Below are 26920 nucleotides of genomic sequence, written 5' to 3' on the forward strand. Positions count from 1 at the left end.
ATGTGACCCTGGATCACAAAACCAGTCTTAAGTCGCACGGGTATATTTGTGGCAATAGTCAACAAAACATTGTATGGGTAAAAATTATCGATTTTTCTTTTATGCCAAAAATCTGGATATTAAGTAAAGATCATGATCCATGAAGATATTTAGTAAATTTCCCACCTTAAATATATAAAAAAAATATTTTTGTGAGTGGATGCAGCACAATCGCCTATAGAAATGGACAACTTTAAAGGCGATTTTCTCAATATTTCGATTTTTCTGCACCCTCAGTTTCCAGATTTTCAAATAGTTGTATCTTGGCCAAATATTGTCATATCCTAACAAATCAATGGAAAGAGTATGTATTCAGCTTTCAGATGATGTATAAATCTCAATTTAAAGAAAAAAATACACATAAGACTGATTTTGTGGTCCAGGGTCACATATGGTGTCGAGTGCAAGGCGTGCACTTTTCTTTTTTCTTTTTGCATCCTTTTCCTTCATCTAAAAAAAAAAAAAAAAAAAAAAAAAATTTGCTTTAATGCAGTGCACATACACAGACAGTCTACACAATCATTTGAATTTCTCTAATTGTCCATTAGGCCAAAATAAAAGCAAATGTGATCTTCTGGATCATAACAATCTGTTATGCTTGTGTCTCTTGTGTATGGATACGTCCAGAAAACATTGTTGTGGAGTTGTGAAATGTGGAGCTTTTAGGGTTTGGAGCTGTTATCCGTCCGACTGGCAGAAGTGTGTAGTGGGTGTAGCCAAACTATCGCATATCACTATCACATCTATTCAACACTTTTCAAGCAAAGGTTTTAGCCAGGAATGGGTAAACTCAGTCCTGGAGGGCCACTGTCCTGCAGAGTTTATCTCCAACCCTGATAAACTCTCCTGCCTGTAGCTTTCTAGTAATCCTGAAGACATTGATTAGCTGCTTCAGGGGTGTTTGATGAGGGTCCCAGATAGCAAGCAACCATCAAAACAATCAATGTTAATGTGTCAACAGGGTTCTCAAGTTTTATCAAAAGCTTGGAGTGAGATCACATGCTGTTAGGGGAGGAGCCCTAATGGAGGCCTGCCCCCGCCTGTCCCCGCCCCCCAATTTTACCCATTGTTCATAATTAACCAGCACAAATTGAAATTATAACAATTGGTAAATCTGATAAATGACAGAGCAATTTATCACATCAAATATACTATTTAATGTTATATTTCAAATTACAAATATACAAAAATATAACAAATTGCCCCCCGTGAGAAAATTTTGTGCATTTTAATGTTAAATCCATCAATCTGGTGCACTTTGAGAGTTCAAAATTAAAAGCTCCAAACTATATTCAGTGTGCAAATTAAACAAAGATAAATTTAAACCTCTTTTAGTTACAGTGTCTATTTACATTACACCTACTACATAATAATAGTTATAATATTAATCCTATGACCGTAATAGCCATATTTTGTAAAAACAAATGCACTAAAAAATAAAGGAAACTTTCATAATTAGATTTGTACCTATTTCTATACTTGAAAGAGATAAGCACATGATCTTTTATTTTGACGCAAACTGCATCAAGCTTTTATTTTGGCGGAACACATGGTTTACAAACGCCTTTCATTAAATTTCTAGTGAATTGCGGTAATCGTCAAATATGCAGATATGGAAATAATCTGTAACTGGGTTATGGGTTCCTACACTCATGACATGGCCTAAGTGTTTTGAAAGTAGTTATGCTTACCGCGGATTACTCATCTCTCTCCTGATCCTCCTCACTATCATCATCATCATCATCACTGGAGCTGATGAAGGGCAGAAAACATACTGTATATTTTGACACAGTTTACAGTGTCTGCTTTAAGGGCCAGTTTCTATTGTTTCACGCTATTTCTCTGCACATTCCTTGCGTTTCTTCTCCATCTCGCTGACTATTTTGACAGATACACACTGACACTGCTGCACGCTCGCTCACTCGTTTAAAGTTGTGATTGGGCCAGCCCAGTGTCAATCAAGAAAAGAACCAATGGGCCGCTGATCTACATGTTTCATGGGCTGGTCTGTCAGAAAAAAAAAAAACTACTTTTTTTTACCAATGCATTACCAGGGGGGCAGGGTTTCATATTATTTTGAAGTAGCCCGGGCGCCGCCATTGGCTAGCGGACCATCACCTGCTGTTAGCATCCCATTGACTCCCATTCATTTTGGCGTCACTTTGACAGCGAATAACTTTACATCTGAGGCGTTTAAAGACTCCATTTGTCCATTATTTATTTCTAAAGAAACACGAAAATGTATAAAAGGCTCCATTACCTTGTATCTTACGTTATGGCCCCGTAGAAGCAGTTTTTGTAAAAATAGGCTAACGATTGCGTCATAACCACTCGACTCTCTGTCGCACAGTAGAGAGATTACCGTATGGACAGGAGGAGAAGCTCGCGCGCAATCGGGGGGACGTGGAGGCAAAATGACAAAGTAATTAATCAGAATACTTGGCAAAAGTTTCTCCTGCTTCTAGCTCATGGACACCTCCTACTCACACTCTCCGTCTCTGCAAGTTTCGGAAGGGAATGATTCAGATTTCTCTCGGCACAGCTACTAGTAGATAGACGGGTTGCTCACGTCACATCTATGTCATCAAGCTCAGTTTGAGTCTGCGCAGTACGCTCGACCATCAGGAAGTTGGTGCTTCTATTTGACTTCACTTGTCTCCGTTGAATCCAATGGGGTCGCTGTGTCCAGTTTATATACTGTCTATGTGCATTACACCAGCATAAACCCAGCGCGTTCGCGCGATGTTGTTGGTTACCTAGTAACGAACGTACGGTGCGTGTGCGTGCACACTTTGTGTGCGTGCGCCTCGTACACAACGTTATAAAGCTTGCAGGACAACTTGGTTGGCATTGCCTTTTCAGCGTGAGAAATACATGGTGTGGCGTGTGAGCGTGTGAACTGGTTGAATTGCGTGTGTCTCACGGCCAATGCGTGAGACTTGAGAACCCTGGTGTCAATGTTAAATGCATTGAATAAACATCACTTTTGCACCCGCAAGTAATGTGTGAACTCGTGAATAAAGTCTATAGTCTAAATATAAAGTCTAAATATAACTGAATTTAGTCTGACTGCAACGCTATAGCCTACCTAATGCAGCGACCCATGTGGCGTTTCCTAATGGATCGAGGTCGTTCCTTAACTTCCTTTTCTACGTGCGATTAACACAAGCTCTAAGCGTGTGCGAGTATGCGCCTATCCTGCTATAGGATCGCGAGTTGTCCTCAACTCTGGACCGCGAGATCCACTGGACTGGCTCACACAGACTGGTTTATCATCACAAATATTATCTACAAAAAAGCTCTTTATATAGATATGTCAGTCTATGACATTTTGATACATGTCTTGTACAGTTTATTGTCAGAATCAGAAAGAGCTTTATTGACAGGTATGTTTGCACATACAAGGAATTGTTTTTGGTGACAGAAGCTTCCACAGTACAAACAGAATAACAGTGACAGGACACAGATAATAAAAATAATAAAAATAGAATTAGTACACAGATACACAATACACAAAAAATAGATTTAAATAATAAAAAAAAAACACAATGTACAAGGAAATGTAAATGTAAATGTAGAAGCCTGGTGTATTAAATAAATAAATGTATAAATAGTGTTTAAATATTGCACATGTTTATTGCTAAGTGCAGGCATTAACTGTTCATGAGGTGGATTGCCTGAGGGAAGAAACTGTTCCTGTTCCTGGCCGTTCTGGTGCTCAGAGCTCTGTAGAGCCGACCAGACGACAACAGTTCAAAGAGGAAGTGGCGCTGGTCTACTCTTTTGCTACACACTCAAAAGTATGTACTTTTTCTTCACAAAAGGAGTACATACTTTTAAGGGCGTAGTATAAGTAGGCGAGTTGGGACGCAGCATAAGTCTCATAAATCACGGAAATTTATGGTAATGGCAGGGAAAGAGTTAATCCCAAAAATGTGACCCCTGGGTGTGAGGGGTCCAGGGTGATTCTGCCAGCTCTTTACTCACTCTGGATGAGTACAGTTCTTGGAGAGTGGGGAAGGGTGTACCAGTGATTCGCTCAGCAGACTATCCACTGTAGTCTTCTGAGATCTGATAGCTGAGCTGAACCAGACAGTTCTAGAAGTGCAGAGGATTCAGTGACTGCAGAGGATACTTGTATCCTCTGACAGGTTGAACAGGGAGTGCAGGGGGTTTCTCCTAAAGTCCACGATCATCTACACTGTTTTGAGTGTTTTCAGCCAGCTGTTCAACCTCCAGTCTGTAAGCAGACTCATGGAAAAAACCCAGTCTGTGGGCACCGACTTTTCAACTAAAAATCATGAATAATGAAATGAATCGTTATGCTCATGTATAACTTTGCTCTGCTGGACCATAAATCTGAAGTTGCTGCAAAATACTGTACATCTCGCAGTTCCGTTTCAATTGCTTCACGACACTTGTTGTACAGAGCAGGTATTGCAACATGTGAAAAATAATTATGAGAGGGCATGCAATAGCGCTTATCAAGGGTTTTAATCAGTTTTTTAAAGCCATCTTTTTCAACAGTGGTCACGGGAGCCATATCTTTTGCCAGGTGAAATGCTATTGCATCTGTAATTTCTTTGAGCCTGAGGGAGTTTGATGGGTATGGTGTTGTGTTGAATTGCGTTGCTTTTCTAGACGTTTGTTTCGTCTGGCCGCTGGTACTTTGTGATTGAGCAGTTTTGTTTTTAATCATCTCATTTCAGGAGATTAATGCATCTAGCACAAGCACATCTGGCTCTCGCAATACCCAATGAGACGTCAAGGCATCATCGCGCCCGCTCTGAGTTATGGCGCATTATCTCGTTGAATATCATTGGCAGAATCGTAGAAATGCAAGATTAAGATCGCGTGGGGGGTTGAATCGAAATCGGGATCTTTTAACGATTAATCGTGCGTCTCTACTCTTCTCTGACAAGCATTACGGGTTCTAATCCGCATTCGTATGTTTGTTGTTTTTTTCATCAAAACCGAATATGTTCATCACTGGTTGTATATTAAGCACGGACGCGTTTGTGTGCATTTTGTTTTGTGATTTTACCAGAACGAATAGAGAGTCTCCGCTAGGGGTGTGAACCTACACTGGTTCGATTACGATTATCATGTCATCGATTCAGTTCAATTCGATATCACGATGCACTGCATCCTCAATTAATACAATTAATACAAATTAATTAATCAATACAATTAATCAGTGTATTATGTTACCATTAAAGATGCGCGCATCAACCATGGCCGAATCTGCTGTTGAAGGTGACGATCATCCATTTATAATCACACGTAACAACACAGAATAATTGTAATTTGACCATCGGGTGCGGATACTTAAATCAGAGAAAATGATTGGGGCGGGTGGATGATTTGTTTTTGGCTGCGGATTCGGCGTTGGAGCTCATCCGCTGACTCTAAAGCAGTCAGACTCTGCCAGGCGTTAACAGCTCGGGGTAAAAATCGTGGTTTATCAAGTTAGTGGTATTACCTCCTGCATAGTATATTTGTGCATGACATGAGCGCACACAGTGCGTCTGTCACGTTTCTATGTTTTGGTTTAGTTTTGTGATCTAGTTTTCCCCTGTATTTTGTGATTTTTGGTTTAATCCTGTTAGTTTTTCCCTGTCTGTTTAATTAGAAATTCCCATCACCTGTGTCTTGTTAATTATCCTGTTAGCCCCAGTGTATTTAAGCCCTGTGTTTTCCCTCAGTGTTGGTCGGTTCTCGTCTTTGTATGGTTGTGTGTTCCTGAGTTCCTGTAACCGGAGTTTGTGAATAAACCAGCTGCATTGAAATGCTGTTCCCTCGCCTTCAGCAACCTGCACAAACCTGACAGAAGAACCGACCTTTAAAAAGAAAAGAAAAGAAAAGATGAGAAAGGTGAGAAATAAGAAGAAAAAGGTGAACCCCATGGAAACACCTATCCTCTTTCAATATGAGCGCTCACTTGAGGAATATGCGGGGCTTTACTTGGTTCTTTATGATGATGTGACATGGGATGAAGAGGAACTTAAACAGAGTTTTTGGGGTGGATTGAAAGACCCTCTTGCCCAGATACTTCTGGTAAAAGATCTCTCTCTCACTTTCCTTGAGTTCGTGGATCACACGCTATGGGTGTGTGGATCCAAATTCGTGGTGGAAGATCTTCCACTCCAGCCAGTTCCGAGTCCAGTATGTCCTGTACCCGTCGCCTGTCCACAAGAGCCAGAGCCAGAACCAGTCTTCGAGCAAGAGCCCGAGCCAGTCTTCGAGCAAGAGCCAGAGGCCGTCGCCTGTTCGCCAGAACCGGAGCCAATCGCCTGCCCGCCAGAGACTGAGCACGCCGCACTTGAGTCTGCTCTGGAAGACACAACGCTCATTGTGGTGTCCATGGCTGTTTTGTGTGTGTGGGCAGCACACACATCAGCTACAGCCCATGAACTCAGCCCAGAGCCCGTTGATCCTGCGCCAGAGCCCGTTGATCCTGCGCCAGAGCCCGTTGATCCTGCGCCAGAGCCCGTTGATCCTGCGCCAGAGCCCGTTGATCCTGCACCAGAGCCCTCTTCGCCGCTGGTTCCGTCCAGCTCAGAGCCCTCTTCGCCGCTGGTTCCGTCCAGCTCAGAGCCCTCTTCGCCGCTGGTTCCGTCCAGCTCAGAGCCCTCTTCGCCGCTGGTTCCGTCCAGCTCAGAGCCCTCTTCGCAGCTGGTTCCGTCCAGCTCAGAGCCCTCTTCGCCGCTGGTCCTGTCCAGCTCAGAGCCCTCTTCGCCACTGGTCCTGTCCAGCTCAAAGCCCTCTTCACCGCTGGTCCTGCCCAGCCCAAGACTCTCTTTGCTGCCAGACCCCCCCTTTTCTGTCAATTTCCCCATTAAAATTTTGGGGGGGCGCAGTATACCTGCTAGGGGGACAGCGGAAGGCTCTCCGACGCGGTTCCCAGTACCACCATGGCCACCTGAAAAAACATCTCCGCCATGGCCACCCGAAGGATCATCTCCGCCATGGCCACCCGAAGGGTCAGCACCGCCATGGCCACCCGAAGGGTCAGCACCGCCATGGCCACCCGAAGGGTCAGCACCACCATGGCCACCCAAAGGGTCATCTCCACCATGGCCACCCGAAGGGTCACCACCGCCCTGGACACCCGAGGGTCCGACAGCTCTGCCCTGGCCACGCCCACAGCCTGCTCCGCCTGGACCGTCCTGGAGTTCAGGATGCCCACCCTCCCACCCCTTTGGATGTTATACGGCGCGAGGACGCGCCTTTGGGGAGGGGGGGGTACTGTCACGTTTCTATGTTTTGATTTAGTTTTGTGATCTAGTTTTCCCCTGTCTTTTGTGATTTTTTTTTTTTTGGTTTAATCCTGTTAGTTTTTCCCTGTCTGTTTAATTAGAAATTCCCATCACCTGTGTCTTGTTAATTATCCTGTTAGCCCCAGTGTATTTAAGCCCTGTGTTTTCCCTCAGTGTTGGTCGGTTCTCGTCTTTGTATGGTTGTGTGTTGCTGAGTTCCTGTATTTTCCTGTAACCGGAGTTTGTGAATAAACCAGCTGCATTGAAATTCTGTTCCCTCGCCTTCAGCAACCTGCACAAACCTGACAGCGTGTCTTCTGCAGGTCGTGCTTACCAGGTTGTTCATAAAAGCCGAAATGTGCCCAGATGTAGGCTTTTAAAGTAGTTGGATCATTTTTAATTACTTGCACTCGCGTCTCGTCTCCCTCTGCCACTGTATGCTACCACGACAAAGCACGTACACGACAAATGACGTCAGAAAAGCGTCAGTACATTATAATCGGTTATGGTCTATTACTGAACCGATACCGAATCGTCCTCGTCTGCATCGCGATGCATCGTAGAAACGATTAATTTCGACACCCCTAGTCTCCGGAACGGCGTTAAGTGATAGATTGAAGCGCGGGTCAGTGTGAAGACTGTGCGCGAGCCACAAGAGAACACACTGTATCCGCTCCACTGATATCAGCGGCAACAAGCACTTTGTTCACTTGATTTCATAGCAACACATTTTAGCGCTAGATCGCCTCTTATTTAACAGACGAACTAAATGAATGCTCTGCTAGTTAACTGGAGATGTTTTATTTATTTGTATTGATACTAAAAAGTGGTGGGGACAAAATGGACCCTGGCAAAAAGTGATGGGGACATTTTCGCCAGTAAGCTCAGTACTTCAGTGCGGAGGACGTGAGCCACGTTGCTCTTCACTGAAGCATTGACTTTACCCGCAAAGCGGGGTGGTCTGTGAGCGAATTGGAGCGAGTAACCTCATGTCATCATGTCCAGAACCCATTTTGACACACCGGGGATAGCTTTCCCATTTTAGACATTTTGATTATTTACGAGGAGACCGTTTTCAAAAACTTGACACCTGATGTTAACAAGCAGAATCACTGAAGGAGAAAATCACACCGTTATGGTGATCAGTGTTTGCTTTAGTTGGGCCCTTGACTTTTTAATGTACCCTTATTTTAACACTTTTGAGTGTGGTCTAAGATAAATTCCCAGGAGAGTTAATTTAACACTGGAGTTTTTGCTGTGTATATATAGATGAAGTGTGATCTTGACGCATCTGTCAGTGAAACACTTCTGGAGGTTGTGAATTTGTGGTTTCACAAGCACAAACTTAGTAGCCTAATAAAAGCTTCATGGTACACACACACATATAGCACACAATGTGTTAGTGATGTGATGGAAAAAAAAGTGTCAATAAAAAAAATAAAATAAAAAAATAAAATGACCCTGAGGACACTGTATTGGGTCACTTAAAAATAACTATATTTCATTATGTTGAATTTGTTTTCTCTGACAAATAATCAGTAGCTACAATAGCTGGGCTTCCATCCAAACTTAAAGTTTATACATTTTGCGTTTCCATCACTCGCTTCGGATGCGATACTTCAAAATATGCATAAAAACAGGGGTGATGGAAACATAGCTAATGAGAGGATAAATATATGTTTGTATTGATTTGTGTGGATCTGTTCATTCAAAGCACTTTGTTCAGTGTCAAACATAACACTTCTTTATGGACTTGGTTGGTTTCTGGACGCCACTGTACAGTTCAGCTCACTTTCTGATCCAGAGCTTTTCAAAGTCAACACAGTTTTACACCAGAGATCTTTCTGATCGCTTCTTCAGCTGTGTCATAGAGTCAGGACTAAACACTGATGAGATCAGAGGAAGTTACCAACCAGAGGAGGAGCTGAGGATGTTTAAAGGAAGAGCTGTAACTATATATAATGAAGAGAAAGACTGACAGAAACACAAAATGGCTGATAAGTGTGATCTGTGTCTGCTGGGACTGATCATTCTCTCTTCACTTCTCACAGGTAAAGAAATCTGTATTTTCTCTAAAGACATTTAGTGGAATTAGTCTGGAAAGAGTTCATTTGAACATGCTCAGTTTATTCTTGCACACATTCACGTTGTGATCTCAGAGTTGTGTATTGATACACAAAGATCATCCTGTATTATTCCTGATACTGGACATAGTGTCACTCAAACATCTGATGATGAAGAATTATCTTCATATTAAGAGTGTAATGCCCGTCTCACACATACTCCGTGTGCATATTTTTTTCCACACCCATGTTAACAGGTTAGAGCTTTCAAACTTCATGTGGATGCGGTCCGGCGATCCGTTCGAGGTAGCGATCGTTTTCGCACAGAGTCTAATTTTGCTGTGCTGCACGCGCTGAATTAAAATGAGTCAAAATGAACACAGATTGACATGAAAATAATAATCTCACCATAAATGCATTTAATTAAATAAAATGTAGTAATCTCACCATAAATCATCTCATTCGTGGAGGTGGAAAAACAAGTTCTTTGTGACATGCAAGATTTATTGTATTAAAATTTAAATGCAAAAGAAAAGAAAAGGCATGAGTCGGCTGTTTTTGTCAATTTTAAGTTTTAATTTAAAATGTTTGTGACTTTAATATAAGTAGGCTACATGGTTAATATTTTACCACTTGCTTGAGCAACTTTATATATATATATATATATATATATAAAGTAGCATTGAATAATACGTTGTTTAAATTGTGTTTAAACGTCTATTAAAGAGTGTATATGTGTACAAAGAGAATCGCAATGCTGACAAAACTTGTGTTTGTGGTTCAGCCGCGGATCAGTTACTGTATGCATATGTGAAAGCACTACGCACTGCAAATGGAGTATGTGTGAAACGGGCGTAAGGGTGGATTTCCTGCAGAGGTTCAAGCTGCAAGACTGCCGAATGACTAAAGAAAAGTTGTCAGCAAGATGGTAGAAAACTGTACATTTCTTGTCTATTCCACCCACTGCTACTTATACCAACGACAGAAATAAGCGCAGTTACAATAGATTAATATGTGGGAGAGCGTTGCTATAGAGAGGGATGATATTGTATTGCAATATGTAGCACTTCAAAGTCAATACCAAATCAAAACTGTTTAGAACATTATTTGTAATTGAAAAGGTTTAATGACAAAATATGGTTTTACTTAAAATAGTAACAAAATTTGCATGAGATGATTATAACTTATACCATTAATCTTAGCCAGCATGTACATGTTTCCTGAGAGAGAGAGAGAGAGAGAGAGAGAGAGAGAGAGAGAGAGAGAGAGGGAGAAATAAAAGAGGAAGTAAAGAGAGAGAGAGAGAGACAGAGAGAGAGAGAGAGAGAGAGAGAGAGAAAGAGAGAGAGAGAGAGAGAGAGAGAGAGAGAGAGAGTGGAGAGAGAGAGAGAGAGAGAGAGAGAGAGAGAGAGAAAGAGAGAGAGAGAGAGAGAGAGAGAGAGAGTGAGAGAGAGAGAGTGAGAGAGATTTGATTTTTAAACACCTTTAATTACAATAAACAAACCATCAATAATCAACATTTAAAACAAACATCAATCATTAAAAACAAACAAACTTTGTTTTAAATAAGAAAGAATAATTCATCATTAACAATTTCGCACAATATCCCTTTACAACACCAAATTATTTCAAACTTTATAAGGTCATCCATTACTTTATAATAATTAAAATCTATTAGGATTCTAGATTTCACAGAATTACCAAACACAGCTTCTAAACTATTACATACACCTTGATCAACTTTCTCCTTTCTTGTAATATAAATCGCCATCTTCGCCTGACCCAAAATAAAATTAAACACCTGACATTGATACTTGCGGCTCTGGGAATATTTGAAACCGCAAATAAACGTCTTCATTAAAACAATTAAAGATGTTGTTTAAAACAATGAATAACGGTTTCAACCTTGAACACTGCATGAATGCATGAAATACAGTTTCCCTTTGTAAACAGAAAGGACAATTCTGATCAACATCAGGATTAATTACAGACACAAAAGCGTTCACAGCAATAGCCCCATATAACAATCTCCATTGCAAGTCCCCAATTCTCTTGGGCAATGGTGACTTATAAAACACTCTCCACTCAGGCTTTTCATCCTCTTCTAATTTAAGTACATTACGCCATGGCGTGTCAATTCTTTTATCCAAAGCCTTCTTATTAAACACTTTGACACAAATCTTTTAACACTCCTTTCCAGATGCACAATCTATGCCTATTACAATCAAATCTTTGACTTTTAAAAAAGTGCTCTCACAATCGCCCATCAAGGGAGTTAGATACAAATTGGGAAATGGATCATTACAATCCGGGTTAATAAACCCCCAAAAATAATCTGTTAACAATTTCAACTCTTTTTCAGAAAGGGCTGACCTCCATTTGTCAAGTACTCTGGCAACCAAACGGGTAGACCTCACCCCCAGCTGTCCAGTCATTGAATTCACATCTTTAAAATCCGCTCCTGCTATCCGTTGTACATGTCCAATAGTTAAAATTCCAGAGTTGATAAGATTCTCTTCTGTCACAGAGTAACCCAGTTCATTGGACAAATCCAAGCGTGAGCCAAAAATTAATGGCTCTTGCAGCAACCAGTACAAGGAATTTACAGTCCTTCTCTTTGGTACTTCGAAGAAAGCCCAGACTTTAAAAAGATTCCGATAAAAAACAGGAAACTTGGAGAGTTTTAGCTTTTGAGGAGCCATCCAAAATAAGGCTTTATCCAGCCCCAGTCCTTCAAACTCTCTCAGTAAAGAGAAAGCTACAATCGTCCAGTTTGCATTTGAGTCCTTTAAAAGTCTTTGTATGAATTGAATTCGGAAAGCTGCTATTCGACTCTGCAAATGTACTAGTCCATGACCTCCTTCATCCTTAGAAAGGTACAGCACATGTTTCGGCACCCAATATAGCGTAGCCCTCAAACTGTATTCACTTTATAGCCCTTAATTCTGTAATTGTGGACAAATGTGGGCACAGAGGACTCAGATGTGACCCTATTTTTTATTTATTATAAATGTTATATCACTGTCTTCGATAAAATTTTGTCTATCCATTTATGGTGTGTTTTTTTTTTATTTTGGGGGTATTTTTGAATTTATTTACTTCAAAAAGTACCATATTTTCTATGTAAATTATGCTTATTTTTTTGAGTGTGAGTTTTTGGCATGATGAGAATGTTGTACAGGATCAGCCCTTCATTTGTGTGTATGTTAGATATGCATTGTATTGGATCTATTGATTTATTTTTACAAAAAAAACAAGAAGAATGCTCTAAATTACAGTTTTTGCTCTAAATTACATTACTTTCACTTTCACTTTCACCTTCACTGTCACTGTCACTTTCACTTTCACTTTTTCCCATTCATTTCTATGGGTGCCCATTTTTGACCCAAATACAAGATTAAGGATTTTTTTTTTTTCACCCACTTAACATTGTAGAATTGAGTCAAAAACAAATTGTGTGTGTTCAGGAGGCAAACTTAGGAAAAGTGGCCAAGTCTTGTACCGCTCAGATCAAGGGAAGTATTTTTAAAAAATAAATCAACATTATTTTGCCCACATTTGTCCAGAATACGGTTTTAGGGTTATCCCAGAAAAAGTCTATTAGGATTGACTGGATCTTGCTTAAAAAGTCTGCTGGGGGGTCTACACAAATCAAACGATGCCAGAGAGCGGAGGCAACCAAATTGTTAATTATCAATATTTGCCCCTTATAAGACATTTTTGGGAGTAAAAACTTCCACTTATGTAAGCGCCCTTTTACCTTTTCAATAACATCCTCAAAATTTTTCTTAACAACATTCTCATTTCCCAAAAACACTCCCAAGTATTTAAAACCATCCCTGGTCCATTTCAGACCAGCTGGAAGAATGGGCTCACCACGTAACCAACTCCCAACACTTATGGCTTCACTTTTTTGCCAATTCACTTTTGCAGAAGAAACACTTTTAAACTCTTCCAATAATCGCAACATCATGTTCACATCATTTTGATCTTTAATTACTACCACCACATCATCAGCGTAAGCTGATAATTTAACAGTATGGGTGGAATTTGGCATAACCACACCTGACATCTCTGCTCTTAACTTATTCAAAAGAGGTTCTAAGGCTAACGTATAAAGCATGCCAGATAGTGCACAGCCTTGTCTTACCCCTCTTAAAACCTTAAAAGGAGAGCATAAGTCACCATTTAATTTCAACATACTCTCAACGTCACAATACAAAGCTTTAATCATCGATGTAAAACTAGGACTAAAACCGAAAGCTTCAAAACCACTCCACAAGTAACTGTGCTCGACTCTATCAAAAGCTTTTTCTTGATCGACTGAAATTAAACCAAAATCTGAAAAAGTCTTGCCATTATCCAACATATCTCTTATAAAAGAAATGTTATCAAAGATTTTCCTACCAGGCACACAATATGTCTGATCTGAATGAATAATTTGATCTAAAACTTCTCCTAATCTATTCGCCAAGGCTTTCGAAAGTATTTTATAGTCGTTGCACAACAAACTCACAGGCCTCCAATTCTTAATCTCACTTAAATCTCCCTTTTTCGGGAGCAAAGTAATGATTGCTCTACGGCAGCTTTTTGGCAACTGTCCATCAATTAAACTCTGATTAAGAACTTCTAGTAGATCTGGACCTACCTCTGCCCAAAAGACTTTATAAAAATCTATAGAAATACCATCAATCCCGGGCGGTTTTCCGTTTTCCATACTTTTAAGAGCTCTCTCCAGTTCTTCCATCGACAGTGCTTTGTTAATACCGGTATTAGCCTCTTCAGACACTTGCGGCATATTTTCAAGAAAAACATTATTCAGGCCCTGTGTACCCAACAATTCACTCTTATATAAATCCTCATAAAATTGTACCGCTCTATTCCGGATCTCTAAAGGATTACGCAAAAGGACTCCCGTTTCTGAGCGCAGAGCATGAATAAATCTATTTTGCCCATTTTTCCTCTCCATGTTAAAAAAGAATTTTTGAAGGTGCATCCATAGATTCAATACTCTGAAAACGTGATCTAATTATAGCACCCTGTGTAGATAAATCTAGCAATTCAGTCAAAGAGGTTTTCTTTTTTTTAAAAGACTCTAAATGAGTTCCATTTTTTGTCAACTCAAATAGTTCTTGGAGTTTAACTAAATCTTCTTCTAGCTTTCTTATGGACCCAATTCTATCTCGTGTGACGTTGAGAGTATATTGTTGACATAATTGTTTAATTTGGGCCTTTACAAACTCCCACCACTGCTGTAAAGTTTGGAAAGAAGACTTCATGGATTGTGCATTAACCCAAAAAAACTTAAAAACATCAATAAAGTGCTTATCACATAACAATGCACTATTAAAATGCCAATAGGCGCTTTTCGGCTTTACACAATCAACAAACATCTCACATTTTACCAAGCTGTGATCAGAAAATCCAACTGGACATATTGAACAATTTTTAAAAAAATTCAATTGATGCTTGAAACCATAAAAACGATCTAATCTTGCCAATGATAAATTATTTTCATATGCGTACCCAAGTATACTGTCTTTGTGTATAATGAAAATATCTCCAGATATCAATAATATCATGAGATTTCATTAACTGAACTAACCTCCTACGAGACTGCATATGTGGCTCAACATGATTCCTATCTAAAACATTTTCAGCACAATTAAAATCTCCCCCCAATAATAACAAACTCTCTGAATCACAATCACTTAAAACTTTGCACAGAGTGTTTAAAAAAAGCATTCTTTCAATTGCAGCGTTTGGAACATAAACACAAATTAATACAAAAGAAAAATTTTTTCATAAAAAGCTTTGACCATTAAAAGTCTACCTTTAATTATTTCATCAACTTTATAAGATACAGGTATAAAACTTTTCGAAAACAAAATAGCAACCCCACCGCTCACTGAGGTAGAATGACTTAAAACTGATAGCCCATCAAACTCCATAGCCCAATCTGAAACATTTGATAAATCACTATGTGTTTCTTGCATGAACAAAACATCAATCTTCTTCTGTGTCATTAACTCAAACAACTGTGCTCTTTTCCTACTTTCTCTTGCTCCATTAACATTTAAGGAGGCAAAATTTACTACTCCCATAAATAGGAAAAGAAGCACCCCCCACTTTAACCAAGAAAATAAACACGAAGTACAACAACCCTTAACCATTTTGACTATTTTCACTGAGTTCTGATTGAGCATTTAGTCTGGCAAGTATCTTTTTTAACCGATAACCTTCTTGGTCGGTGAAACAGCTCTCACTCCTGAAAGTTTTTGCCTTCTCAATAAATTGCAAAATATCTGGAAAAAATTCTTCAATTTTAACTTTCCTTGCATTTTTTGTCACTTTTAAAAACTGTTTGATGTCATCTACACTATATACTCGACTAGAAAATCCACTCTGAGGTAAACCATCTGAAATACTGCATTCAGAGACCTCACTGTCACTTTCAGTATCAGTATGGCTCACCTCCCGAACATCAAGTCCTTTAATCGGTTTATTAGCATAGCGTTCCTTTAATTTTCTTTTTTGCTGTGTTTTAAAAGAATAATCCTCCAATTCACACACAGAACCCTCAATATTATCTACATTCATCGCGTTCTGTTCACTAGATTCAACCGCACTGTTGTCATCATCTTCCGACTCAATCGTTTGACTTCGAGTTGTTGTCTGACTGCTCTCGAGATTTTCATTCTCTTTGTCTTCAAAGACCGCTAATTTTGCACTTTCAACTGGTTTGACTGTTGTCGTCTCATTAGTATTTTTTTCCGCATCTATTAATGCAGCGGGTACACAAACTACACTTGTTCCCGGCCTTTCCGTATCTATTAATGCAGCGGGTACACAAGCTGCACTTGTTCCCGGCCTTTCCGCAACTATAGTTACGTTCTGCAATTCTCTAGCAATTGTACTCGTAGCGGTTGTATCATCAATTGTCTCAGCACTTTTATTTTTTGTTTTATCCACTTTCCTAGGACAATCTCGTACAAGATGTCCGTTTTCTCCTCAACCAAAACATTTCATTGTGTTCGTTGTGGCGAAAATCACATAATTAAAATCCTCATGATGAAAATTTAGAGTTAAGTCCAATTCTTCAACATTATCTTTTAGAATCATATAGACATACCGTCTAAACGACACCACATGTTTTAGTAGAGAAGACTTCCCCCCAATTGGGATCATCTTTATTGTTGACACCATTTTACCATATCTGGAAAGCATCTCTACCAAAACCTCATTCTTAATAAAGGGTGGCACATTAGATAACGTTACCCTTTTTGAGGGTGTAGAAAGAGGAAGCACCTGCGCAAAAATGCCACGAATATCAACACCAGTCTCCACCAGTTGATTCGCCAATTCAATTGTCTTAACGAAAACAACAACAGCACCATTCATCCGCGATGCTGACAAGATATTCTCGTAACCAATTAACGTACCTATAGCTAAACTACATTCTTCAACACCAAAAACTGAATCAATTTTAACCGCATGCCGTCTCGTTAGAAACCCGAGATTCTGCACACCTGAATTCGCCATACTCCCAGTACAAACACTGGGAGCAGAGAGCCCCGCACTCACGAGGTCAACAAAGTCACCCACCAAGCAAAACAAAACATACACAAAAAAAAAAAGAAGAAAAAAAGATAGAAAAGAAGAAAAAATTGTAAGGAATCACTCGTACCTCACACGCTCAAACACTCCGCGCTCAACGCTCCCCACACTCACTCCGCACATGCGCACAGACAGAGAGAGAGAGAAAGAGAGAGAGAGAGAGAGAGAGAGAGAGAGAGAGAGAGAGAGAGAGAGAGAGAGAGAGAGAGAGAGAGAGAGAGAGAGAGAGAGAGAGAGTGAGAGAGTGAGAGAGAGAGAGAGAGAGAGAGTGAGAGAGAGAGAGAAAAAGCCCTAAGAACTATTTTTGACTGTCAAAATGCCGGCGGAGCTGCAGTGAGTTGTTCAAAATCTTTGATTTTAGTAAACTCTGTGTACACAATGTTCTCAATGCTGGAGTTCGTCGAGCCTTCTTAGTGTTTTAAAAATAACGACTTTTGATGCATAGTCGTGCTGCATTCACTCCCATTCAAAAGGCAATTTGACCGAAAACGTAAACGGTCAAACTTAAAAGTGCCGTTTCCATTCTAATTATGCTTTTAGACTAAAGTTTGCTTCGGTTAGATTTGGGACTGTGTGTTATGGCAAGAACAGTAAGAGGAAATGTGTTCTAGTGATGGGTCGGTCATGAACGATTCGTTTATTTTGAACAAATCTTTAAGATGACTCAGGACTACTGAGTTGTCTCAGAGAGTGATTCGTTCATCTTGTGTCGACCGCACATGCGCAAAATCCTATGGGTTCTGTACCGGAAAGAGAAATGATTAGTTCATCTCTTGAGTCTTCGGGTCTGATTCTTCTGAGTCTTTCGTTCTTTTGACACCTGACGTGATGTGACAGCGCTGGACACATAAATGAGTTAATAATTCCCAAACTTTCTTATAAACAAGCGTGTAGTCAGTTTTTTAACAGTTACATGCTGCGTTTTTGGTCTCAATCTCAATTTCTTAAAGCTTTCTTATTTCTTTCAATTCAATTTTTTTTTATTTCTATCATGATGGTTCTTCTCCATATAAATGTACCAAAAGTTGGTATTTAAACTTTATCTATAATGAGGAAAATCACTTTGATAAATATACTACTACTACTAGATTCCCACTACTAATGTGATCAGATGATGTCATCTACTTGATGATGATGATAATGATATAGTCATCATGTAGTGCTCTGATCAGCTGACCTCTTCTAGACTGTCATGTGTTATTCATTTCATATAATTGATTAGAGTAAAACATATAGAAAAACACTAAACATTTTGAACTACTGTTTCACTTAGATACACTCAAACCTCAAGAATCAGCGCGTGAATCTCAATAACGGTGACGTGCTTCATAAAGAAAACCAGGGATGGGCAAACTCTGTCCTGGAGGGCCACTGTCCTGCAGAGTTTATCTCCAACCCTGATAAACTCTCCTGTCTGTAGCTTTCTAGTAATCCTGGAGACATTGATTAGCTGTGTTTGATGAGGGTCCCGGATAGCAAGCAACCATCCAAACAATGTTAAATCAGTGTTAATGTGTCAATGTTACTGCATTGAATCAACATCACTTTTACACCCATAATGTTTTTTTTTATGTTTTTTTTATCCAAAAATCAATGATAATGGCATTGAATTTATGTTACAATGTGATGATGATGATTCAACATCATGCTTGCACTCTCAGAAAATAAAACACAACTATAACAGTATAACAGTGGCCCTCCAGGACCGAACCCTAATTTGTCCTTTGGGGTCAATATGACCCAGTCGACTTTTCTTTAGTTAAAAAGTATTTACTTGTGTTTCTTATTCTAAAGTTAATTTTATACATTTGGATTATTGAAATAAATAATATGTAACTGCATTCAAGTCTTTTCTTTTAGTGTCATTACTGCAAATTTATGTGGCATTATTGCAAAAAAAAAGAGACATCTTCAAAAGACCTCAAATAACAACAACAAATACTGATTTAATGTATTTTAAAATGTTTAAATATATATATCCATAACAAAAGCTGTTATAAGAGCAGTCAGTCATCTGCAAAAAAACTTCTAACCAGCAGATGAAGAATTATGAATTATATATTTTTTTATAAAAAGGTAATATTTCATATGCATGCTAATGGTGTAGCTGAGGTATTTTGCAGTAAATAGGCACAAAAGTAATTCAAATCTCCCAAGCATTAATGTATAGATGAGAAGTAAACCAAACATTTTTTATATGTGTATTATTAAAAATGTAAAAAAATATATATAATAATACAATCACTCTATACATTTTAGGTGTCATATTGACCCCAAATGCACTGAGTGTAAACAGGAAACTAGAGACATAATTATGAGGAAAAGATGGTTCAGTCCTGTGTCTGCTGGGAAACTTCCCACAAAAACTGTATAAGAATGTTTAGAGAGTGTTATCCTTCCTTTTAGGAGAACATTCTGGTAACAAAAATAAAATTATCTACAGAAAACATTACAAGAACAAAACATAATGCTCTCAAAACATTCATAGACCAACAACATTTCTATCTGGGATGAGCTCATATTGTCAAATCAAGTCAAGTCACCTTCATTTATATAGAGCTTTTAACAATATTGATATGGAGATCATAGTATGAGCACACAGTGAATGCGCTGTGAGTAAAAGAACTACAAATAACCTTTATCTTTTGTTTTGTTGTACTGGTGGTGTAAAGGAAAACAAATATAGATTCTCCTAGTGCATGTTTAATGATATTGTATTAAATGATTTGTTAATGCATTATTTTGTCATGACTTTACTTGAGAGGGCCCTAATCATGATCAAATTCACTGTTAACTACTTCCCAAACTCAGCTCATGATTGATCATAAACTTACTATCAAACACACAACGAGTGTTCAGCTCAGTGAAGTGATGTTGTGTGGTCAGAGAACAGAAGTACAGTATCATCACGACTGTGTCTGGATGGAGAGTGAACTACTGATCCCAGCAAACCTTCCCTGAGTTTTGCTCCTTCCTTTGGGAACTGTTCCACAAATATTCTTTGTGGGTTTTGAATTGTTATTTTGTATTTAGCTGTGCATAAGTCACAGTAGGGTGAGTTTGAAGGAAAGAGAGAAACACAGAACAGATAAAGAGCTTTTAAGGGCAGTTATTAGTGTATTTTCTACGGTTGAAGAGGAGGATCAACTAATCCTGTGCCGTCCAGTAATGATTATGACAAAGCTGACATCAAGAGTTCAAGATATGATGATATTACATTATTTACATTTGTTTCAAAGTCAGGGTATTTCTTATTCCTTCTTAAAGAGGCGTTTGATTTGGTTTATCCATAAATGTTTATTAATGCATTAACTATCAAACACCGGAAAAAGACTGTATGATTTGATTCTTCTGGTTTTTATGCTGGTATGGTTTATATTTATTAATATCATAATGATCACTGAGATATACTGTGTTTCAGGTATCAGTGGAGTGGAGGATCATGTGTTCATCAGTTCTGGTGAAAATGCTCGTCTGTCCTGTAATAAAACTCTTTCTGACTGCAAATCAACTACATGGACCTACTCTAACAGATTCAGATATTCAGAAGTTGTTGAACTGATTACTGGAGGGATAAAGAAGAAAGACACAGAGAGACATGAGAGACTGAGTCTGGAGTCTGACTGCTCTCTGAACATCAAGAACGTCACAGAAGAAGATTATGGATCTTACATCTGCCAACAATATGTGAACGGACAGAAACAAGGACCTGATGCACGTGTTTCTCTGCATGTTCTTCATGGTAAGTTTATGATTATGTGGTCAATTTAAAAAGGGCAGATTCTCCCTTTAAACTCAGATGATGATTGAAGAGTCTGTGATTTGTGTCTTGTGTTCAGTTTCAGTGTCTTCATCATCATCATCATCATCATCATCATCATCATCTTCATCATCTTCATCCTCACAGACTGAGATCAGTCCAGGCCGCTCTGTGACTCTCTACTGTCAGTTGTATTCATATACTGGATTCTCCTGTGATGATCGGGTTCGTTCTGAGGGAGTTGAGCTGTTGTGGGTGAATCAGGCTGGTGTTGATCTGAAGACAGACTCCAGTTATCAGATATCATCATCATCATCATCATCATCATATCAATATCGCTGTATCATCACTCTGACTACAACACTCCTGAATGAAGATAACAACAGAGAGTGGAGATGTCGGCTTACTCACAGAAATCAACTCCAGACCTCAGTCAGATACACTGTCAAGTATTCAGGTGAGAAAACACTCTTTTCTGACAGATTTGTCAAAACTTTCACACACTGGCTCTACTCTTCCTGATGGCTTCATACGTTTGGCAATTATAAAATATTAGAGGTCAAAGTCATAAACTGCATAAAAATCCTTATAATCCCCAATATTGACCTCCTATGGGTCATACTAGGCTAAAATAGACTCTTCTGATTTATGCAATATTTCATGTATGACCCATGAGGGACGTCAATATTGGGAATTATAAGGATTTGTATGCAGTTTTAGGAATTCTAAGGCTTAATAATGTCATTGATTCAGGAAAGCTGAAGGTTTATGGGAAGCAGCTCACTGTGTTTCACTCTCATATAAACCAGGAATAACTGATACAGTAACATCTCTCTTCTCAACTACTGCCACTGTAAGCTGTGATGATTGAACACAAACTGCATGTCATGATCAATATGAAAATATGATGTTAATGTCCTGATGCGTCTGAACATTCATCTTCTGCAGCTCCAGTCGCTTCAACAACACTGACTCCAGTCAGAAGCTCAAACTCTGAGAAGACATCAAGCCGAACTACAGCAGCAGCTTCTACACAAGGTTCATGATCACATGATCACTGTCACACATCATCAGTCTCTCGCTTCAGTGGTTTGCACTGGCTCTCACAGACTGCTTTATCATCACACATATTATCATCAAAAAAAGCTCTTTAGTCTCCTATGATAAATTAATAAAATCATAGTGAGGATTTATTAAACACAACTCATCCCATGTTACTATTTCCATCTTGTTTTTAATAGTTGTAACATCAACTACAGCAACACTGACTCCAGACACCACAGCAATCTCTCTGAATCACGGTGTGTGTGAACGAACTACAGCAGCAGCTTCTACACACAGTTCATGATCACATGATCACTGTCACACACATCAACCTCGAAGGATTCCTCAATATTTGTGCATTTCAATGTTTTCATACAGGAAAAGTTGAGTTTTAGATGCCGTCAATAAATAGTTATTCAACATTTCAATGTTTCTGCAAACTTTGAAATGCAAGTGTCTATTCAATATCTATGAAAGAAACCTTGAGATTGAAGTAAGAAGATAATGATGACAGACTCGTGCACATATTCATCATTTCTGTGATGTGCAGCTCAAGTATTATGTAAGGAATAATTGACGACAGGCCGTTGAATTATTAGAAAAATAATGCACACCCGAGGTGGTAATGCGGTCACGACGCGAAGCGGAGTTATTTTTCTAATAATTCAATGGCCTGAAGTCAATTATTCCACTTATACTACAGTTACCACACCTCGAAACATTGTTCAGATTATGTATTTCAAGACGTTTGTAAAGTTTTTGTCATTAAAATGCTCTTGTATGTAGGACTAATTTCTTACGCATCTAATCCCATGCCTCCGTTGCTAATTCCAAAACATCATTTTAGAGTTAGTAACGGAGATTTGAGCCACTGATAGCAGACTAATGCTGAGTTAGGGTTAGGTAGAGTTAGTAACGAAGGTTTGAGCCGCTGATAGCAGACTAATGCTGAGTTAGGGTTAGGTAGAGTTAGTAACGGAGGTTTGAGCCGCTGATAGCAGACTAATGCTGAGTTAGGGTTAGGTAGAGTTAGTAACGAAGGTTTGAGCCGCTGATAGCAGACTAATGCTGAGTTAGGGTTAGGTAGAGTTAGTAACGAAGGTTTGAGCCGCTGATAGCAGACTAATGCTGAGTTAGGGTTAGGTAGAGTTAGTAACGAAGGTTTGAGCCGCTGATAGCAGACTAATGCTGAGTTAGGGTTAGGTAGAGTTAGTAACGGAGGTTTGAGCCGCTGATAGCAGACTAATGCTGAGTTAGGGTTAGGTAGAGTTAGTAACGGAGGTTTGAGCCGCTGATAGCAGACTAATGCTGAGTTAGGGTTAGGTAGAGTTAGTAACGAAGGTTTGAGCCACTGATAGCAGACTAATGCTGAGTTAGGGTTAGGTAGAGTTAGTAACGAAGGTTTGAGCCGCTGATAGCAGAGTAATGCTGGGGACACACGACTAGCTGACACATTCTCTGACTGTTTTCATCGACTGCAGCAGATTTTAAACACCGACTTTGAACCATAGACTGTAAAAAAATATGGACGTAGTGTCCGTGACGTCACCCGTAGGTTTCTGAAGAGCATTTTTGAAGCCTAAAGTAGGCGGAGCCGGCCGTCGCCATCTTGGCCTTGCGTCACTCCCGGATAACAGAAAATAGGCAAAGAGGCGGGCGTGAGTGGAGCTGAGGAGCCTTGCTATGATTCTGTACTATTCTGCTAGTTGAAAATGTATTAGGCAGTAACTTAATATTACTCTGAAAGCGTGTGTGTGACAGTGATTTATGTGCTTAACGTTACATGTCAGTCACTCTCTTTTTATAGTCTATGGTCCGTCAGCGCGGCATCGCTCAAGTTCATAGAGAGCTTATTCAGTCCATTTTAAATTCTGATTTTGGCCGCCTCTCAAATGGGTTAAACCATAGATATATTGCCTATGAAGTTCAAGTAAATGCGCTAGAAAATCCACGCTCATTCATGGATGTGCATTTATTGCATGGACGGAGAAAGCGCCGACACCTGCAGGGTGTTACACGGTACTTAAGCATATTATAATCTATATGTTCCGTGAGAGCAGAACGAACGAGCCCTTATTGACGTTTTAAAATCTGAAAACTCCAAAAAGCAACGAAATTGTCAGACATCCATTAGTGCATCACAGAGGAAAACAACTGAAATACAGCGCTGGTTGTTCTCTCGAACGATACTCGACGACAACGACGGAATCCTAAACCGTGGGCGAAGTAATGGGTGTATTAAATTGTATGAAATAATCCCGGAAAAAAGCACAAAACACTGCAGAGATGGCAAGTTCAGCAGCTAAAATATGCTGAGGTGAAGTGACGGCTAGTAACAACAGCAGACAAACAGCTAGCAATGACATCAGCGGGAATCCATCTGTCACTCAAGTGGCCACACCCTTAATTATGCAGAAGTTTAAATATTAATCAACTAAACGGATGAGTTATAAAAAAATTCACCCCCCTCACAGTTGTTATGAAGGGCAAAATTAGCTGTATAGACCAAAGCCACATAGAGATCTAGGCTGTAAACATGTTTTTTTCTGCTGTAAAGTTGGTCATTTTAACATGGGGGAGATACAGATTTGACTCACTTCTGAAGCCAGCCCAAGCGGCCAGTCGATGAATTGCAGTTTAACTCACTTCCGTGTTGGTTTCAAGAGAGAGACGGGGAGGTTGCCGCTTGCTTTGAACACAGACTGAACGCGCTGAACACGCGTTTGGGCATGATCAGTCATAAGTATCAAATTACATTCATTATGCAGTTATTAATGCATTTATTAGAGAGAGATGTTGCAATAATGAGACAGAAAAGCATGTGCGTCAATATTATTATTTATTTATTAATTCAATTCGTTTTAATTAATTCGTTTATTCTTTTTTTCCATTATTGACAGATGACAGTAGACTATAGCCAAATAAATGAAACACAAAGCCCTTTTAACAAGTAGGCCTATCAATAATTATTTATTTGTTATATTATCTGCAATAAAAATCCGTGCTGCAGGACTATCCATTTATTTAGCCTATATTCAGTTTAATTTTCTATTGATTATACTATATACTTTATTTAACTTATTTAATTAAACTGCATGTTTCTATTGATTGTGAAGCTAGACATTGAAAATTGCAGATCAAGCGCACGGGGCGAAATGCTTTTTCTTGTTATGAATTGTATCCTATTTTCCGTTATTACAGTTGACTAGGCGAAGTGATATGGAACTGTAATGCGGTCAAGACCTGCCTGGAACTACTTTAGCCGTGCATTTCCCTGAAAATAATGCACACCTTAGAACGTTCGTCAACCAATCAGATTCAAGCATTCAACGGCCCTGTAGTATAAGTGATGATGATGTTTCGTTTATATGATGCATTATGTGTTGAACTGAACTAACAGACGTGATCCACAGATCCAGGAGAAACTGAAGTCAGTGTGTCTGCTGGATTATTATACAGAGGTACGACATGTTCATTTATACTGACAGCTTTATAACATTAAACTATCAGTCAGTCTGTAAAAGCTTCATCAATAACTGTTGATAGTTGAATACCCTTGACTTCAGTCATGTACAGTTTCTCTTCTTCCTCTCATGTTTCCTGCAGTGATTGTGACTATTGTTGAGATCGCAGTGTTTGCTGCTCCTACTGTGATTCTTCTTCAGATCATCTGTGCAAGAAGAGCTGGTGAGTTTTGAGCCGCACACAATCTGATGATTCACACTCATCTGATCTGGAACAATCTGCAATCATGATAAAAACACATACGAGAGGTCAGTCAATGCTTTTATTTTGCAGGGAGGAAGGACTCGAAGCACCCAGAGGAAATAGAGATGCCTGCAATATTACAATAAAATACTGGTGAGTTTTGAGCAAATCTGCAACAATATTTAAAATAGCAAAAACTTACAGAGGATTGTTTATCGTTTTATTTTCTTCTCAGAAAACAAAGAAAAAACTCTGATCACCCTGAAGAAAGAGTGACACCAAGTTTAGATTGTTTTTTTTTGTTTGTTTTTGTTTTTTACAAATAAAAGGCCAGATTTATCTTCATTAACATCCCAGTCAACACAGTGATCTCACAGTGATCTCTCCATATGATCACAATGTGAGTCACAAGCAGGCCCGGCTCCAGATATGAGATGAAAGGTGGGCCGGGCGGATTGGGGGGGTTGGGGAGGGGGTGAGAGGGTGTTCTTTAATGCTTTAGTCTCACATGTCTATTGATATAGTTTTAATATCATAAATTTAAGGCAATTGTAAGGGTTGTTTGATTGTTGTGTTAGTTTGTGTTTTCTTCATTATAATATTTTTTGTATATATTTTGCAACTATTTAGTAACTTTATATATATGAAGACTTCAGATGCAAAAGCCTCTAAGTGCCATCTGACATTTTCTCCTAAAATGAGAATTTTTATCAAGCTCATATATTTAGGTATATCTCGTATATTTCACTTTAATGACAATTAAGGTACTTTTCATTGCCAATCAAGTGAAATAACTGAACATAAACATACAAGCTTGATAAAAACGATCATTCGAGGAAAATTTCAGATGGCTCTTAGAGGCTTTTGCATCTGAAGTCTTCATACATAGATACAAATGTTTAACATGTTTATTTTTACATTCCCTCTTTTTGCATTTGTAATATATATATATATATATATATATATATATTGTTTTACCCCTTAAAGGGATGGTTCGGAGTAAAATCAACCTAGGGTTCGAACATTATTAAAGTTAGAGCTTATTTAGAGATATCAGCCGAATGGCTTAGGCCCTGTTTACACGAGAACGCTCGCGGGTGAAAACGTACAAATATTTTATCAGATGTGCCTTTCGTTTAGACGGCGACAGCGTTTTTGGGGCTTAAAAACACAAAAAAGTGAAACCACCCTCCAGAGTGGAAATCTTAAAAATGCTCCACCGTCGCGTTCCCGTCTAAAGGGTAAAAACGCAAAAGTCTGCTAGACACATAGACAGTATAAGAAGTGGACAGAGCCATCTCATTGGAACTCAATTGAGACAAGTGAAGCCCATTTTTAGCGATTTTTCAGGACTTCCGTTCCTGATGCGCAGACTCAAACCGACTCAAACTGAGCTTGACGACGTAGATGTGATGTGAGCAACCCGTCTG

General features: G+C 39.1%; 1 protein-coding gene and 1 long non-coding RNA gene across 2 annotated transcripts in view; both read left to right on the plus strand.

Moving 5' to 3' along the window:
- Positions 1 to 9282: 9282 nt before the first annotated feature.
- The window catches only part of LOC309514150 (uncharacterized protein), a gene marked incomplete at its 3' end in the record, with an annotated part of 134785 nt that continues 117147 nt past the window's right edge, over positions 9283 to 26920 (plus strand). The window contains exons 1-2 of the mRNA XM_082190299.1: positions 9283 to 9349; positions 20400 to 20720. Coding sequence (XP_082046425.1) covers positions 9289 to 9349; positions 20400 to 20720 — 382 coding nt within the window. The 5' untranslated portion in view covers positions 9283 to 9288. The remainder of the gene's footprint in view (positions 9350 to 20399; positions 20721 to 26920) is intronic.
- On the plus strand, positions 21566 to 25460 carry LOC309503804. Its single transcript, XR_014207872.1, has 4 exons — positions 21566 to 21776; positions 21980 to 22039; positions 25196 to 25243; positions 25389 to 25460. It is a non-coding gene; the product is annotated as an uncharacterized lncRNA (long non-coding RNA).

This window comes from Leuciscus leuciscus, assembly GCF_965113295.1.
Source record: "Leuciscus leuciscus genome assembly, chromosome: 1".
Classification (NCBI taxonomy): domain Eukaryota; kingdom Metazoa; phylum Chordata; class Actinopteri; order Cypriniformes; family Leuciscidae; genus Leuciscus; species Leuciscus leuciscus.